This window comes from Ornithorhynchus anatinus, chromosome 14 (assembly GCF_004115215.2).
Source record: "Ornithorhynchus anatinus isolate Pmale09 chromosome 14, mOrnAna1.pri.v4, whole genome shotgun sequence".
Classification (NCBI taxonomy): Eukaryota; Metazoa; Chordata; class Mammalia; order Monotremata; family Ornithorhynchidae; genus Ornithorhynchus; species Ornithorhynchus anatinus.
The window spans coordinates 11,757,118-11,775,227 of NC_041741.1; the positions used below are offsets into that span (position 1 = coordinate 11,757,118).

The 18,110-nt window shown below is 42.1% G+C and overlaps 1 protein-coding gene across 1 annotated transcript in view; it reads left to right on the forward strand.

Annotated features, from left to right (window-relative positions):
- Positions 1 to 18,110, forward strand: part of LOC100081655 (A-kinase anchor protein 6) — a 113,916-nt gene that overhangs the window by 6,712 nt on the left and 89,094 nt on the right. The window contains exon 2 of the mRNA XM_029078758.1: positions 9,512 to 9,632. Coding sequence (XP_028934591.1) covers positions 9,512 to 9,632 — 121 coding nt within the window. The remainder of the gene's footprint in view (positions 1 to 9,511; positions 9,633 to 18,110) is intronic.

Genomic DNA, 18,110 nt, shown 5'->3' on the forward strand with positions numbered 1-18,110 from the left:
GTATGTTTGGTGGATTTGAGGAGGGAGGGCATTCCAGACCAGAGGTAGGATGTAGGTCAGGTGTCGACTGTGGGACAGGTGAGAACGAGGCACAGTGAGAAGGTTAGAACCAGAGGAGTGGAGTGTGCGGGCTGTTGTGGGGGCTGGGGGTGGGGCATAAAGCCCAATGTGAGACTGATGATCCATTCCATAATGTGTGCTGATGTGTTGGCTCTTTTGAAAGCTGCTTCTTGATTTTCTGATCTTCTCAAGGCTTCCAATCAAGGAGAATAAACCCTGTCCCCATTCTTGCCCCTCAGTATGATCTGGCTGCTGTTGCTGTCTCTGAACAAATCACTGACATCACCTATTGTTCGAATCTGTGCTTCACTGTGTCTTTAAAACATTTATTCGGTTCTGCCGGCAGTTCACCCAGCAGCAGCTGTTTGGGTGTCTCACAGTCATCCCTCCATTCTCCTTACACATTCCATCCAGGAGAGCTCTGTTGGCGGAGAGCACTGCATCTTTGCTGCTGAGCTGAGAGCATTCCAGGACCTCGTTTTTGTCATCTTATCCTGCCATTCTAGGTGGAGCATGGCTCATTAGTGAGAGCGGTGAAACTGCTCAAGATGCCAGGTGGGCTTTCTCTGACAGATCCAGGTCTCCCAGCCATATAGAAGACTGGACATTGTTAAAACATCATAGACTAGCAATGTCTTCCTTCATCCTAGGGAATCCTCTTATTGGGAAGAGTGTTCCTTGGGTCCTGGGGTCATCCTTGAGGTTCAGCTTTAGAGCTGTGCCTTCTGCCTCTGGTAATTCCCTTGGAATGAGGTGGCACTTTAGCCATCTTAAATCCTCATTTAACCAACCCAGATCCCCTCTGTGAGGTTATTTAAAAACAGATGCACTCAAACAGAGTGAATGGGAACAAAGAACTAGGCTTATTAAGGAGGGCAAATCAAAAGCAAAGGTAATGTGAACCTGAATAGGGTGTTGAATTCAAACTGTACAAGGCTGAGAGTTGAGAATTCTTTAAAGGTTTCCATTTGTATGTCCTTCTGATTGGGGCTGCCTCAAACCAAGCCTAGGGGCCTCTGGAGATCCCAGCCTGATGGTCTTGACACATTCAGTCACTCCAGCCTGGTCCCAACTCTCTCAGTTCAAGAGCAGCAGCTTTTCAAGATGGAGAAATTTTGTCTCTCCCCTAGTCTGCAGCTGCAAGAGGAACAATAAAACCTACCTTCTTAGAACCATTCATTCATTAGTATTTATTGAGCGCTTACTATGTGCAGAGCACTGTACTAAGCGCTTGGGATGAACAAGTCGGCAACAGATAGAGACAGTCCCTGCCGTTTGACGGGCTTACAGTCTAATCGGAACCAATGCCTCCTGCCTCCTAGTCTTCTCCCCTAGCCGCTTAGAATGGGCAGACAGGACACTTTAAGAAATTGGATGGGTAATAATGTTAATAATTACAAACCCTCCTTTTCCCCCTCCAATCTCTGGCACTGGCAGCTTCTCCCAACCATGTCTCTTCTGGATAATGCCTCAGTGCCAGCCTCCAGCCCAGAATTTTTAAAGGCACCCACAGTCAGCCATATTACTTGAAATATTACTTGGTTGAAGCCCACATTTGTTCCCCTAAGTTATTTGATTAGGCAGTAAGGTTCATTGACTTTAAACATCTGAAAAATCACCTGGTAAGTCATTGCCTTGGGGTGCTAATGGGTGTGGCTAGCAGCGCCATTTTTATGCTATTACTATTATTAATCACAATAACACCATTAATTAATATTATATCATTATAATTAATAGTGATGGTGTTTGTTAAGCATTTACTAGGTGCCAAAGACTGTACTAAGTGCTGGGACAGTTACATGATACTCCAGATTAGACACAGACCCTGCCCATATAGGGCTCAAAGTCTAAGTAGAAGGTTTTGAATCCCCAGTTTCCAGGTGAAGAAACTGAGGCACAGAGAAGTTAAGTGACTCGCCCGAGATCACACGGCAGGCCAGTAGTGTAGCAGGGATTACAACCTAGGGCCTCTGATGCTCCAGCTCAGGGTCTTTCCCCTGAGCCATGTTGCTTCTTAGTAATATTACTACTATTAATAATAATAATATTTGTTAAGTGCTTACTCTGTGCCAAGCACTGCACTAAGCACTGGACTAGATACAAGATAATCAGCTTGGACCTAGTCCCTGTCTCAGGCAGGGCTCACAGTCTTAATCCCCATTTTACAGATGAGGTAACTGAGATACAGAGACATTAAGTCAGTTGCCCAAGACCCCACAACAGACAAAAGGTAGAGCTGGGATTAAAACCCAGGTCCTTTGACACCCAGGCCCTGGCTCTTTCCACTAGAAATGTTTTCAATTGCCCAGCTTTAAAAACAAATTTTCAGTAGGATAACCATTTCTGAGGACCTCTTTAGTTGGTTTCACTGTTCCCAGTTGCTGATTGCATTTTATGATGAAATCACTTTGAGATTATTGAATAAAAGTTTCCATTCCATTTTGAAATATCCTCACAGAATTGTCAAAGAAAACAAATGCATATAACTGAAAGGAAAAGGATTTGACTACTGCATCACCTTTCTCTTTGACTTCCCTATCTCCTGTCTCTCCCTACTCTACTCCATAGTTTACTCTGCTGGCCAGATCATTTTTCCAAAACAACATTCCATCCACATCTCCCCTAGCCTCAAAAATATCCAGTGGTTACCCATCCAGCTTTGCATCAAATAGAAACTTCTTACCATCATCTTTAAAGCACTCAGTCAGCTTGCTCCCTCCTGCTTTACCTCGCTGATTTCCCACTACAACCCAGACTGCACACTTAGTTTCTCTAACATACCTCTGTCTCACCACTGACCCCTTGGCCACATCCCCCCTCTGGCCTGGAGCTCCCTCCCCTCTTCATATATGACAGACCACCACTTTCCATATCTTCAGTACCTAATTAAAATAACATCTCCATTTCCCTATTAAACCATCATTTCCCCTACTCCCTTTACCTTCTGCATCACCTCTGCACTTGGTTCTGTACCCTTTAAGCATTTGTTATTCACCCCACCCTCAGCCCCATAGCACTTATGTATACATCCATAATTTATTGATTTATTTTAATGTCTGTCTCTCCCTATAGACTGTGAGCTTCTTATGGGCAGGGAACATGTCTACCAGCTCTATTGTGTTGCACTCTTCCAAATGCCTAGTATAGTGCTCTGCGCAAAATAAGCACTCAATAAATGCCATTGACTGATTGAGGAAGAGATCCAAGGGTCCAGAATAAGCCAAGAACTTGTTAATCAGTTTCGCGCTAAATCAAAGTTTAACTTTCTTCGGGAACACAGGTTGAAATAGAAAATGAATAGTGAATCTTTGTATTAATATTTCCATGGAGTTTTGAGTCAGTCTTGTGGTAATTTTCTCTGGCTTGACTTTTGGCGATGTTTGGTCCATGAGTAAACTGAATGAAAAAATATTGGCAGAGATTCAGGAGGCCATTCCAGGGAAAGGGTATATGGAAAAGATTAGGATTTTACTACTAAATGTATACAAAGTAAATTCCATTTTCAATTTCAGTGTTCTTTGTACTGATGAAAATATTTCTGCCAAACCTCTCAGTGAGCTATCTAGGACCAGGTCCTCACTGCTCTGATAAAAATACATGTTTTTAGCTTTATTTTGGATTCTACTTTCAGCCATAGTCTCAGATTCTACTGAAGCAATAGTGAACCCTGACCAAGATTACAAATAATGGCCAGTGACTTTGAAGATGCTACGGCAACCTTGTGCCCATCCTATAAATCATGGGACAGGTCTGTGTGGTGCAGATATGGGCAACATGCTAGTGATTCCCTTGCATTAAAGAGCTTCCTGATCCTCCCATTCTCTCTTCATATCTTTGCCAAGTCTTCTGTGTTATCTTCTTCAGTCCGCCCCTGACCCTTGTCCTCCCATCCGTTTGTCTGCACTAACCCACTTCAGTTTTGTCAACCAGCCCACTACTACAAAGAAATGGAACGTTTACTGCAGAATAAGAGGGAAACTTGCACCAATGTATTTTCTGAACAATCTAGACTTTGGTTTGACATCCTTTACAGCCAGACAAAATGCTCTGAATGTGACCAAAGTTCTACATTGAATTTGTTCCTTTATCATTTGTTCTAGAGTTCAAACAGTTTATTTTCTGTCTCCTCTTTCACTAACATGTTCCTTGTAGAATGACTAACCAGCAGATGGTAACCCGTCAGAAAGTTTTTTAACATTAGTTTGTTTTTCTGAGCCCCAACATAGTTATAGTATGTTTAATTGCCACATAAACTCATCCATCAAAGCAATAGGAGAGGGTGCAGATGATTATGAATCACTTTGCAGTGCAGTATTATGAGTTGACAATAAGCATGAATAAGACTGAGATTAGGCATCAGCTTGCACCAGGAAAGATTTTCAACCACAACACAGAACTAAATTCTGGCATATTGGCAGTACACTGTCCACTGATGATAATAATAATGTTGGTATTTGTTAAGCGCTTACTATGTGCCGAGCACTGTTCTAAGCGCTGGGGTAGACATAGGGGAATCAGGTTGTCCCACATGGGGCTCACAGTCTTAATCCCTATTTTACAGATGAGGGAACTGAGGCACAGAGAAGTTAAGTGACTTGCCCACAGTCACACAGCTGACAAGTGGCAGAGCTGGGATTCGAACTCATGAGCCCTGACTCCAAAGCCCATGCTCTGGGCAGGCAAAAAAAAAAAAAGGAAAACCAAATCAAGAAGGCCAAACCATTCTTTTGGCAGATTGTCAGGTGGGGCTTGGCCTCAATGAAGCTTCAGCTCCAGAGCTGATGCCTTGATTTCCTTTCAGGAAATGTTCCTGCCAGGGCTGGGACCTTGTGGCCTAACTCTGGGGCCCCGGAAAAGAATGAACGCCTGTGGGATAGCCAAGTGTCCACTCTGTCATGAGCTGAAATGGAGCTCAAGCAAGGGAGTAAGGCAGAATCAACATTTTAAGGGCATAGTGAAACAGTGTTAAGCAATGTGGAATAGCAGGGGAGAGAATAGCAAGGAGGTAATGGAAAGGAACAGAAGAACCGGGGATGAAACCATCAGAAGAAGGTCCCCTCTCAATGAGCAGAGCTTTTGGGAAGATCAGGAGATTAAAAGGTAGATTAGAAAACAAAGGCATGTGACTCAAATGACAAACCCATGTCAAGGGATGATTTTATCTGTAACACCATGTGGAATGGACTGTTGGTTGTGCATCTCTCTGAGTGGCTAGGGTCTCACCACCATTTTCAAATCAATCAGTGGTATTTAAGTACTTATTGTGTGCCAAGCAATGTGCTAAGCACTTGTGAGACTGAAACAATAGAGCAGGTGGCCATGATCCCTGCCCTTTAGGAGTTTACAGTCTGGACTGTAAACTCGTTGTGGGCAGGGAATGTGTCTGTTTATTGTTGTATTGTACTCTTCCAAGCACTTAGTACAGTGCTCTGCAAACACTAAGCACTCAATGAATATGATTGAATGAATGAATGAATGATAGCTTTTTGGTTGCGGGTGTGTGCCAGTGTATATGCATATGAAGGGTATATGAAACAAGTATACATTAAACTTGGAAAATGACTGGCAAAAATACCTCCACGTTCCTTTTTATTTATTAATGGCAGAGATGAACTGGTTTTCTCATGAGAAAGTTGCTCATGAATTTTCATTTGAAGTAATAAATTAGTGTCCAGATTTTAATGTGTTTAGAGTGGAAAGGGATTATACATGCATCTCTGCATTCCTGATTCCATGTCTACAAAGTTCAAATTTACTTTTTCAGGATATTATTATGGGACTGGATGCTGCCACTGCATGTCTCCCCTCTGAACTCTCTGGGCTGAGAACACGGTGGGAAAATCTGATCTATTCTATTAGTATTTCTTCCCAATAAAAATCTTGACTATATTTCTTCAGGATTCAGTTATCTGTCCCTTTAGTATCCCTCTTGGGTCAAATCATACAGGGTAAGAAACTCATAAGGCATATTTTTAGAAGGGAATCAATTTTCTAGCGAATCTCTGAGAATTGGGTCTTCTTTTTCAACACCTGCATAATAGAGCAGCTATTTCATTGGCTGCTTTTCTTGTGTTACTGACTGTAACAATGTGTAAAATGGCCTACTAAGGCTACAAAAAGGTAATCCTCAACCCAAGACAGAAAAATGATACTATGTTCAACTTCTCTTCAACTTGTAATTGCTCTACTTTGCTGATTTCTTCATTTGGTTGTCAGCTTTAATCAAAATTCCTTAGAGCAATGAGCTGTAACCTCATATATTCATAGGCACCTCCCATTGATTTCACGTGAGCAGTACTTTATTGTTTAAGTAAAGTTTAAGTTACAATGTTGAGTTAATGATGCTCACTCTAAATACCAAAGACTCAGTGATGTGCCGTTGGGTCGTCAAACACTTAGCCAGTCAAGTACAACTCCCGTCTGGGTTTAGATTAAATACTATTTCTTAAACTTTGTCAAACAACTAACTCCTACCTTGCCTATCTTATCATGCATCTACCCAACACTTAGTACAGTGTTTGGCACAGAGCAAGTGCTTCACAAATACCATAATATTGATAATGCTATTATTATTGCCTTCCTGGCCTTGGCACAGGGAAATGATATTCATCAAGTCTTGGGCAATGGTATGTACTGGGGAGTTGACCTGGCGTCAAATTTGTATGCTTGGAAAGCATGTGGTTATAAGCATTGGACCACAATGCCCACACCAACAAATCCTACAGCTTCTATTTGCCTCAGGTTCCACTTCTCCAGTTATCAATCTCCAATGCCCAGGCCTATTCTTGGGCAATGTGCCCAAGGGGAAAGGTTCTGATTTGAATAATTATAGAGTTTATTTAGCTTTGCCATACCGAGCAATTGGTTCTGCTTATGAAGTCACTGAATGGTCTGAGATCTAATCCTGGATCCACCATTTATCTGCTGTGACATTGGGCAAGTCACTTTACTTATCTGTGCCTCAGTTGCCTCATCTGTAAAGTGGGAGTTAAGACTGTGAGCCCCTTGTGAAACATGGACTGTGTCCAAACTGATTTGCTTGTATCTACCCATTGCTTAGTGCAGTGCCTGGCACATAGTAAGCGCTTAAAAAATACCATAAAAATATAAATGAGTCACCATGTCTTGTTAGTTGCCTTTGGAGGTTCGGTTTGGCACAAGAACCTTTCTCTCATCTATATCCAAAAGTATCCTAGGACCTTTTTGAGGGATTGAGTTTGGGAGCTTGAAAAGCAGTAGGGAGAAAGCTCCCATCAGAAGACGTCTCTGGAAAAAGAGAAAAGCGGGCTGGACTGAGGAGACATAAGGTGAAAACTTAAAGCTGAGCAGAATGCAATGTCAGAAATAACAGTGGTGGGTTTTGCTATCGAATCATAGAGCCCGGCAAGGGAGCTTGTAGTCACCACACACACCCTGGCCAGCTAAATTTGGCTCCTGTGTCAATGTGAATGTGGAAGCCATATCACAAAACTTCATCTGGGGGAAATGTGCCTGCCCAGTGTTCCAGAGAAGCATTTAAGCCCTGGGTCCCATGAGGCAGGTCAGCTACTTTCCTGCCAGGTCTTCTGTTGTTGTTTTTCTCTCCTTGTTTATCTGTTCTTCTTTTGGCGGGTTACCCTCGCAGAGAAGCAACACTCCTGCCATGAAACTGCTCATGCACTGTGTAATCCACACCGATGAATAGCTCAACCCCCTAACCTGTTGGGACAGGGCTCTGCTGAGCAAGCAAATGTTTCTTAAACCACTGAGGAAGGAAAATATAGTAAATGCAGTCAGAGCGTTCAAAAGAGGCCCAGATGATCCCCGTTACAATACTTTTCTTTGTTCCTGGTTTTGGGGGTTGAGACACCAGAACAGACTTCTAAATTGTATTCCAATCCACTCGCATCACACTGAGGGTTTTTCATTGTGCTGGCCCACGCTGATGGCCAGTGCTTGTGAAACTTCCCTGTGCTGGGCCTTCAGAATCATGGCAAGAACAGGTATCATGCAATTGGCAATTTGTTGTCCTTCATCAATGCAGTTTCCCCTAGGAGCAGACACACCTGCTCATATTTTGGACAGCTTACTGAAATAAAATTTGTGAATGTTTGAAACAATTCCCATCAGCCAACAGTCATTAAATGTACCCGGCAGGACATTGGAGGGAAGGCACCATAATATCATCAACTATCCGCTATTCCGGCTGCAGTTTCACTGGTCCCGGACGAGGCCGGTCTCGGTTTGCACTTTGACAGGACTCAAGGATTCCTTTTAAGGGGTTGATTTTTTTTTGACGATTTTGCAGTTTTTCAATCTGGGCCGCCTTTCTCGGATCACAGTGTTTTAGAAGAATCTGTGCTTTACTTATTCACTAGGCTTTCAATAGAGAATCACATTAATCCTTTTAAGCTTCTTATTCTAATGATTTATTTTGTTGAAAACCATAGTGATCCTCCTTTGAATTTTAATGATTGCTGGCTATTCAAGGATTCATTGTTTTGACTTCCTGTCCTTACCTTTGTTTCTAACATGTCTGTAGGGAACACCTGTCTAATACTGTATCTGGCCTTAGTTCTCACTGGCTTACCATATTCACTCAAGCCTATCTTAAAGCGTTAAGCTGAAATGCTAGGTACTCATCCATGAAAATAAATGTAGGATATATATTTGCAGAGATAGGCAGATAGACAGCAGAGCATTGAAGGAATGGATTGAGTCATTTTTTGAGAAAGTAATATCTTAAGGACAACGAGACTATAATATCATTGTGGAGAAGTTAGTTAAATAGTGTTCAGAGATGGAAAAATTATTTAGATGCAGAATCCCTAGTGAATCTAGTGAAAGTAGGAGAAGACTCCAAAACAACTCCTGATCAGCCTACTAGTCCCAGAATAAACTCCTAACCCACCCTCCACAGTCTGCCAGGTGTGGACAACACTATTTACTCATCTACTTTACATGGAAATAGCAGTGATTATGTTCCCAACATGCCTTGAGACACCCAGAAAGGCACTGCTGTTGGGAGCTGCCACTGCATGTCTAAAGTAAATGGAACATGAGCCTGTGCTCTACTGTTTTCCCTACCTGTACTCTAGTTTATCGTCTTTCTCCCCAGTAGACTATAACCTTGTGGAAAGGAATCATGCCTCCCAAGTCAGTTGTATTGTACTTTTCCAAGTGCTTAGTACTGTGCCTTGCACCCAGTAAGAACTCAGTAAATACCATTGATTGACTGAGTCACTGTTTCAGCAATCTAGCTCATGCCATGAAGGAGGCAGGTCGTTGCCTTCAGTTGGATCACCATTTTGCCCATCTAGCATAACCACCCTGAGAATGTCTTTTCTTCTTTTTTCCTCCTTCCAAATATCACCGAGGAACATCAGGAGTTTTTGAGAATATATTATTCTAATACAAGATTTTCACAACTACCCTGCATTTATGCATAATACATTTTGTTCCTTATCTCCAGCCTTCTGGACTTCGATTCAGAATATCAGGAGCTGTGGGATTGGCTGATTGACATGGAATCCATAGTGATGGACAGCCACGACCTGCTGATGTCAGAGGAGCAGCAGCAGCATCTTTACAAGGTTAGAGCTACCGTTTCTGCTTTTACCTTGCTCTAGAAGATCTGATTAGCCTGACAAGTCTTTCTCTCTCAGGATATCGCTGCGTTCATTGTATGTATCATGGTGTCTATTAGAATTCCCTTCTCTGTCCCCAACCTCATTTTCATCCCCTGTGTGCTGACAGGCTGCACCGACATCATAATTGCGAGAAAGTTCCCTTTATCACATTCTATTTGGGGTAATTCTATAGAAGGATGAAGATTTATCGTCAAGATGAATAGCAATAAATGAAACTGCATTAATAAATAGACTGAAACAAAATGAAGAATAAATGGAATGGTAACATTTAACAAAATGTGATTTGATTGGTGCATTCAGATTTTATCCACTACGCAGACTTCTTGGTGAAGAGAGAAATTTGCCTTGATTATGGTTTCCTGCTACCGGGACACAGACTTTGCCCAATTTAATTTTTATTAGTTATACATGAAGCAGACATTGTCATGTTAAGTCAATACATTTGCTTGTGATTTAAGAAAACTGATTTTGAACTCATATATTGATTGCAGGCTCTCCATCAAATAAATATCTAGAAATTGTTTTTCATGCTGGCTAATTCACCCTCAGCTTAGTAGATTTTTACCAATTCTCCTGCTTAGCAGATAGTTTTAGAAGTTCTTGAAAAAGCCTACATGTGATTTTTTTTCCATAAACTGTTACAGTCTTCACAATGACTGAAAAAGCTGTAGGGGGAAGGAGGAGGGACTTTGCACAGAAATATCAGGCTGCAGTAAATCTTCCTCATTTAGGCAATTTTTATTGGAGTAATTCTGACAGTTGTCATCCTTGAATTGCTTTGAGCATATGGCATATTTCAAAGAGCAGATTGTGAATCATAAAAAATAAAATTAATAACTAACCACAGAATCAGCAACAGTATAATGACAAGAAACAACTACCCTCTAGCTTTTTTTAAATTTCTTGTAGAATAAGTGGTACATTCAAGGTCAAATAAAAGTTGTTGTCTTTCCTCTTTCATGTCATTACTTAAAGATCCTTTTTCTTAAATATAGCATTAGTAACTTTTTTTCTGAAGGGATCCGTGGGTTTTCAGATATTTTCATAGAATCCTAAAATCATAGCGCTGAAACATACCCTGAAAGATCTGGTCCGGTTTTCTTCCTTCATTCAGGAGAGTGGGGCAACTGTTCTTCCCGCTAAGATCTCCAGGGGCAGAAACCTCACACCTGAGAAAAACACATCTCACATCTTTGTGATAGGCACAAAGTTCTACCTTCTATGTTCCTGAAATTTCTTCTGCTTTATTTTAAAACCATTTCCTCACTGAATGTGGAGGAGAGGTGGTCAGCATCCTCTTATGAAAAACCCATCCTGAACACCAGTGCAAAGAGATTGCATCTGTGGATGTGAGGGCGACACTGCCAATCTCTGGAAACACTTTACAGTAGTTCTTCTGTTCTGGTCCCTTGCCTTTGGGGTGAAGGTTGCTGAGAAGGCTAAGGCTCAGAGGGCTCAGAGGGCTAAGAAGGGCAAGGTATGTCCTAACACCAGCAGGGTCATGGGTTTAAGTTGCTTTAGTGGTAGTGGTGCTTGGTGGTGAGCCATTCACCTTCTCTGTCCCAGTCCCCACTTGCCCAGGGCATACCTTAAAGACTGATGACAGAGACAGCAGGGTCAGTTTTCAGTCACAGGCACCTATGAGCCTTCTCTTTCCTCGGCTAAAAAATTTCTAATTCCATTGAACTTTCTTTTGAATCATTTATGTTGCTCTTCTCTGGGATTCTCCACAATTTCCTTTGTATTCTGTTTAAAGTACAGTGATTAGAACTGAACTCAGGGCTCAAGTAAGGTTCTGACTAGGGCAGAGTCAAATGGAAGGATTACTGACTGAATAATTGTGGCATGTCATTCTCTGGTTATATTTCCATTCAGTCATCCCCCATGCCATGTTGGCTTTCTAAATCATGGAACAGCCTTGCTGGTTTCTAGTCAACCATGTACCCCAGCTCTTGAACATTTTAATAGGAACATCTTGGAAATCATTTAATCTAAAAGGATGTAGGAGATAAATTGCTCCAAAATAAATGGTTTTCTATTCATTAGTCTTTTTCTTTTCAGATATCCGACCTAACAGAGATTTTAAATTGCCTTCCTTTGTAATTTCATGAGATTTACAATACTTTCTTCATTACCCTAGTATTTATTGAGCTCTTATGGTGTATGTAGGCCTTACTGGGAACATATAGTAGAAAGAGAAAACATAGTCCTTGTCTTGGAGGAGTTTATGATCCAATAGGGGAGACAGACAGATGCAAATTGGGAGTGCACAATAGGGTAAACAGAGACTCTGTGCCTTAAAAATTGACAAACTTAAAGAAAAATAGCCAGAGACCACTTATCCTCAATACTCTGTTTACCATTTTATACCCTCCCCCCCGAAAAAACCATTCACATTTCTCAAGTTGATGCATTTCACATTTTGACACACAATTCCCAATCCCTTTCAAAAAGCCTGCCATTCCTTGTAAAAATCAAATCTATGTAATCAACATTGCAATCAATATTGAATCTTTTAAAAGAAAGCACTGCCCTCTTTTTCCTGTGATTTCACCTTAAGTGGCCTGGCTGAGTGATCCGTGCTGGCACCTGAACGAATCCCTGCAGGCTCTGGATTTCTCACTGAAGTTGTAAATCCCCTGGGTATGAATATTGACTGCATTTTATTTCTAGAGCTCTCTTGGACCTCTCTGGCCATGGAAGGGATCCATCCATTCAATTTCTACGTCTTTCCTCCATCCCAGCAACCCTCAGTTTCCCCTGTCCTATCCTCTCTTCCCTCAGCTACTCAGCCCCATGACTGAAGAGGCATGACTACACCTTCCATCTTGCATCCACCACCACCCCAGGCTTAATGTCTTGGGATTATTAGAAGACTAGCCGTGTCTCTGTGCCTTCCTTCGTAGCAATGGATGGATCATTCTCAACAGTGGCTCTTAGAATTTACAGAAAGGTTTCCACCCAGACTTTGTCCCATTCCAATCCCAGCTCCCTTCAGCATCAGGCGGCTCCTGCCAGTTCTTCTGCCTATTTCCCTTTCTCTAGCATGGGTGGCCAGGGCCTCTGCTCTGTTTTTGCCACAGACCCTTCTCAGCAACGTGTCATGGTGCTGAGGACAGCTACCCCAATAGACAAGCAGCGTGGCTTAGTGGAAAGAGCACGGGCTTGGGAGCCAGAGGTCGTGGGTTCTAATCCTGGCTCCGCCACTTGTCAGCTGTGTGACCCTGGGCAAGTCACTTCACTTCTCTGGGCCTCAGTTACCTCATCTGTAAAATGGGGATTAAGACTGTGAGCCCCCCTTGGGACAACCTGATGACCTTGTATCTACTCCAGCGCTTAGAACAGTGCTTGGCACATAGTAAGCACTTAACAAATACCAACATTATTATTATTATTAATTGTGGCAGGAAACCGGATTTCACTTGGGCATATCTGGAAAGCAAAAATGCAAACATGAGGCCTTTCCTCATCAAATCCTACCTTTCCTGGCACCTCCTAAATTATACCACAAATTTCCTGCTCACCGATCTTTTCTCCTTTCTTCTCTACTCTTCAGTAGATCACTGTGCTGATCCACAGCTGACCAGTAACTTAACTTCCCTGTGCCTTCATTTCTTCATCTGTAAAATAGGTATTTAAATGCCTGTTCTCCCTCCCACTAGACCATGAGTTAAATGAGGTACGGGGATGGTGTCCTGCCTGATTATGTTGTATATACCCCAGCACTTAGTACGGTGCGTGGTACATATTAAGCACTTAACAGATATTATTATTACTATTATCATCATGATCATCATCTGTAAAGCAAGGGGAAGTATCAGATCAGGCATAGTCCAAAGAGTTTGGTATCTTCCCTGAAAGAGCAATGGTTGAGCCTCGGTCCTGTTCTATTACTGGTTTTAACAGAGATTGAAACCAGTTCTTTCTGCTTATTTTTTTTTTGCCAGAATGCCCTAAGAGCTCTCTAATTTTTGTTGAAAGCCTCCTTTCACTTTTTTAAATGTCTTTGATCCTTTTTTGATCAAGAAGAGAAGCTACCTAGATGGTGCCGTCCCTTCCCTACTCTTAAATAACCCTGCCCCAACTCTGAGTGCGGACCTCTCTGTTGAAGTTTCCTAATAAATGGTGACAGTTTTGTCAGTCCGGTAAGCACAAACACAGCTCTTTCTCATTTTGTTTTCTGCGATCAGAGCAACACCTCCAAGGAGAATTCTCCATCTCGCCCTCCTTTCCCCCACCTTTCCTAACTAGGACAATTTAATTTGTCAAAAGTAACCGCAGTGATTTTGAAAGTTCAGGTCCTATTTGGACGAAAGTTACAAAGCTGGAATTCATAATCACGAGGAGCTGTCACTCTGCGGCTCTGCGTGTGCATTAACTATTAATGGAGAAGGATTTCAAACTCGGTTGCAAAGGAAAAGCTCCAGTCGTCTTTCTCTGCAGATCAGAGGTGGCACCGTACTTGGACTTAGCAAAGCCCCGGCTTCCCTCACTCCGCCGTAAATGCTGTCGGGTGAGGGACCAGGAGCCATTCTAGGTGGCACCCTAAGGGTCACAGTGGGAGCAGAGGTGTCTCCCGCAGATGCGCGACTCTTCGTAGTCGGGGAATGAAATGGTTCTGCCCTGTCTGAGGGCAACTGAGCTGTGTCCAGGAAACCGACCTCCTGCCCTCAAAAAAAAACAGGAGGAGGTAGTTGGGTCAGGTCATCTTTAATGCTGGAGGCCATGTGAAGGTAGGAACATCCATTGCATAGTGCCAAGAGTACAGGACTGGGAGTCGGGAGACCCAAGGTCCAATTCTGTCTCTGCCACTTGTCTGCTGTGTGACCTTGGACAAGTCACTGGGTGACTCTGTGCCTCAGTTTTCTCATCAGTAAAATGGGGAATTAGTATGTGTTCTCCCTCCTATTTGAGACAGTGATCCTCATGTGAGACAGAGATTGAGTCTCTGACCTGATAAACAGCAGTGCTTAGTTTAGTGCTTAGCACATAGTAAGCATTTAACAGTTATAATTATTATAGTCATCATTTTAGGCACATTATGGGTTCAGTATAGTGCTCTGCCTGCCACAGTAAGCTCCCAGTACAGCCTGTCCTCTGCCCACAGTAGGCACCCATTGCTCTACACGCAGTAAAAGGCTCAATACCAATGATGTTAATGATGATGATTTTCTTACTTTTTAACTTTTTGGTTCCAAAATATTGTGGTCAAACAGATGAAACATATTGTTTCACCAGATCTGACAAACCAATTTTAGATGTGATTGATGCTTCTTATGCTAAGCTGCAGAATTGGAGAAGCAGCGTGGCTCAGTGGAAAGAGCACAGGCTTTGGAGTCAGGGCTCATGAGTTCGAATCCCAGCTCTGCCACTTGTCGGCTGTGTGACTGTGGGCAAGTCACTTAACTTCTCTGTGCCTCAGTTCCCTCATCTGTAAAATGGGGATTAAGTCTGTGAGCCCCACGTGGGACAACCTGATTCCCCTATGTCTACCCCAGCGCTTAGAACAGTGCTCGGCACATAGTAAGCGCTTAACAAATACCAACATTATTATTATTATTAATTCTCTTTCCTTCCCTCTCTCCCACCCCATGCTCACCTCTCTCCCTCAAAAACGATCCAGGAAGGTAAGCCCTACCTGGCTGGAAATCACTGATGATATAAGGGAAACCCTTAGCTAGTGTGGAATATCTTTCTGGCAGACTGTATATTGGGTGAAAATATATGGCAAACTTTTAAATTCCACCAATTAGACCTTTAGTTGAATTTTGAGTATGGATTTTCCATCTTATCCTCAAATGTTCAGACTGTAGAAAGGCAGTGTTTATTGAAGCTATGGAGATTGGAAATGGATGTATCAGACCCAGGAAATTAATGATAATTCCTTACATTTTCCCCAGTAGATTAATTGTAAAACTTAATTGTATGTTAGATTAAAACTCCATTAAAATTAGAAAGATACGCTTGTTAGAATCATTATGAATTGCATTAACCATCCATTTTTAAGGAAGTAATCAGAATAAAAGTATTATTGCCTCCATTGGTATTTAAAAGGTTTTGTTTTGGATTTTGGCTGTGGATTTTTTTTTCTTTAGCTGAAGTGGTCACTACACAGGAATATCTATTGTATTAACTGTTTGGAATCACTGAGGGTCCCCCCACAATTTCAGGTGTTCTTCTTTTGGCCAGGGAAGAATTGGGTGCTGAACAGCTTTGGAAGACAAACTTATAAAGGCGTTGTGTGAACAATGATAACCTTGAGGGGCTTCATCGTACAGAAATCACTCACCTCATTAGGGAATATTAAAAAAACACCCAAAGAGAGGCCTCATCTTCAGAGGCATGTTGAGGTGGGGCAGAGGGCCGTGGGGGAGAAGGGAAGAGAAGCCTGCCAACAGTTTTTGTCTCTTGCTGGTGAGCTACTTTCCGGGTGAAGGTGCAGTATGCTCTCTCTTCTGGGTTTGCTCTCTCTCTATTGTGGGCCTCACTCTGGCTCTGGGGCTCTGGCCGTGAGTGGATCAAACAAACCGTGGTGAAAGTTTCCCTCATTTGCATCACTTCTAGACAGCCCTGTCGTACTCTTTGCTGACAGGAAATCACTGTCTTTGTCACCTTTTTTCAGTGCTCTGCTTTTGGCAGAGACGGGCCATGTGACCACGCTTAATCACAACAGGGCTGGCTCGGGAACTCAATGACATGTTTTCCTCTGCACTTCAATAAATGGGTTAGCAGAGTCAGGAGGAAATGACTACATTAATTTTAGAGTGAAAAGATAATTAACACTTAAAGGACTAATGCAGCAACCTATGGAGTTATTATTCAAATTAAACGTAATTTATTGAAAACTTGTGAAAACTACTTCCGTAATGCAACTGTTAAAAATAAGCTTCGTCTAGTCCTGGCTGTGTGAGTTGGATGTGGAGGTAGAAAGGAGAGCAAGGGAGAGAAGGGTTCGGGGGGTGGGGGTGTTTAGGAGAGACTGAGAGACAGAGAAAGAGAGGGAAAGACAGAGAGAGAACTGTAAAAGTTGGAGAGGGACTCAGATCACAGCAAGTGGGAGATGTGTTTGAAAGAATAGTATAAATAGGCTAAAATTTAAACATTTGGGACTAGAGGCTCAAGTATGTAAAGTGCTTACTTAGATGATATGAATAGGATAGCAGCAAACAAAAGCAGCAGTGTGCTCCTAGAAAACTGTGCTTCAAGGAGTTTCCTTGGCAACAGAAATGCAGTTCCAAAAGTAGACAGAACTTTCCTCAGAAAACATACTATTAATAACAACCTTCCGGCACAACTTGGAACCATTTGCCGACTTGGCAATAATAATGCTAAGTGTTCTGCAAATTAATCTAACGCAGAACGGTTAAATCCCTCTAATCCGTAATTCTTCGGCACCCTAGGACTCAGTTCTGTTCGGGTGGGGGAATATAAATGTGAGAACCAATTCCAAACATCCCCGTGAAAATGAGAAGAGTGAAATAAATGTTATCGGCTCGTAATGATCAATGAATGTGTTCTTCCTCTTATAACCCACGAAAGAGGTTGGTTTAATTAGATTAGTTTATTCCAGTAAAACAACAGTGACATACCCAGTGGAGTCACCCCACAGCTCAATATTTCATTTCCAGTGAGTCGCTACCGTGAGCGAAACTTGTTAAAGGGTTAACTGTCTGAAAAGTGCCATTCTGTGTTACACATCTTGAGGGCATTGGTGGAATAAATGTAACACTTCACTAAAAGTGAGTGGGTGTTATTTTAAATACACCATCATTTCTTGTCAGCCCAGAGAATAAACCAATCTTGAATCTACCTTGCCAATGGGAATTATTTGAATTCTCATGAAGGCTATGGGTTTACTGGCGAAAAAAGGTAGAGTACTCTTCTACTCTGACCTTTCTTGAATCCTTAGATCTAAAGGTTAAAAGTAATCAATATCTCATTGTGCTGCTTGGTTTCAGGGTAATAAGTAATAACCATCATGTGAAAATCTAAATGATTGCAGATAGCACTTAAGTGAGTTGACCCATTTGGGAGCCTATTTTAATTGCAATCAGGATGGTCATTAGAGTTTGCTAATAAACTTTTACGTTGAATTGCAAAATCTGCCGTCTTTATCTTTTTGAAATATGACTTTTACAAAATGCTGGTGGAAATGGAGAGTGTTTCCTCCCAAAGAAAGGTGAAAGCTTTGGTTTTCAGCTGTCAGGATTTATAAATTGCTTTCTGGTGCCTATAAAATAAATTAGGGAAACATTTTAAATCCCAAATAATGAGAAGGATTTGTTCTCTGCCACCCCTGACTCTTAAATTACTGGATGCTATATCTTTGCCCATGCTTCCGATCAATGGCTCGGTGGAAATGGAGTGTCACCTATTAGATCGCAATTCCTATTTTGAGCAGGACATACAGGAGGCTGGAGT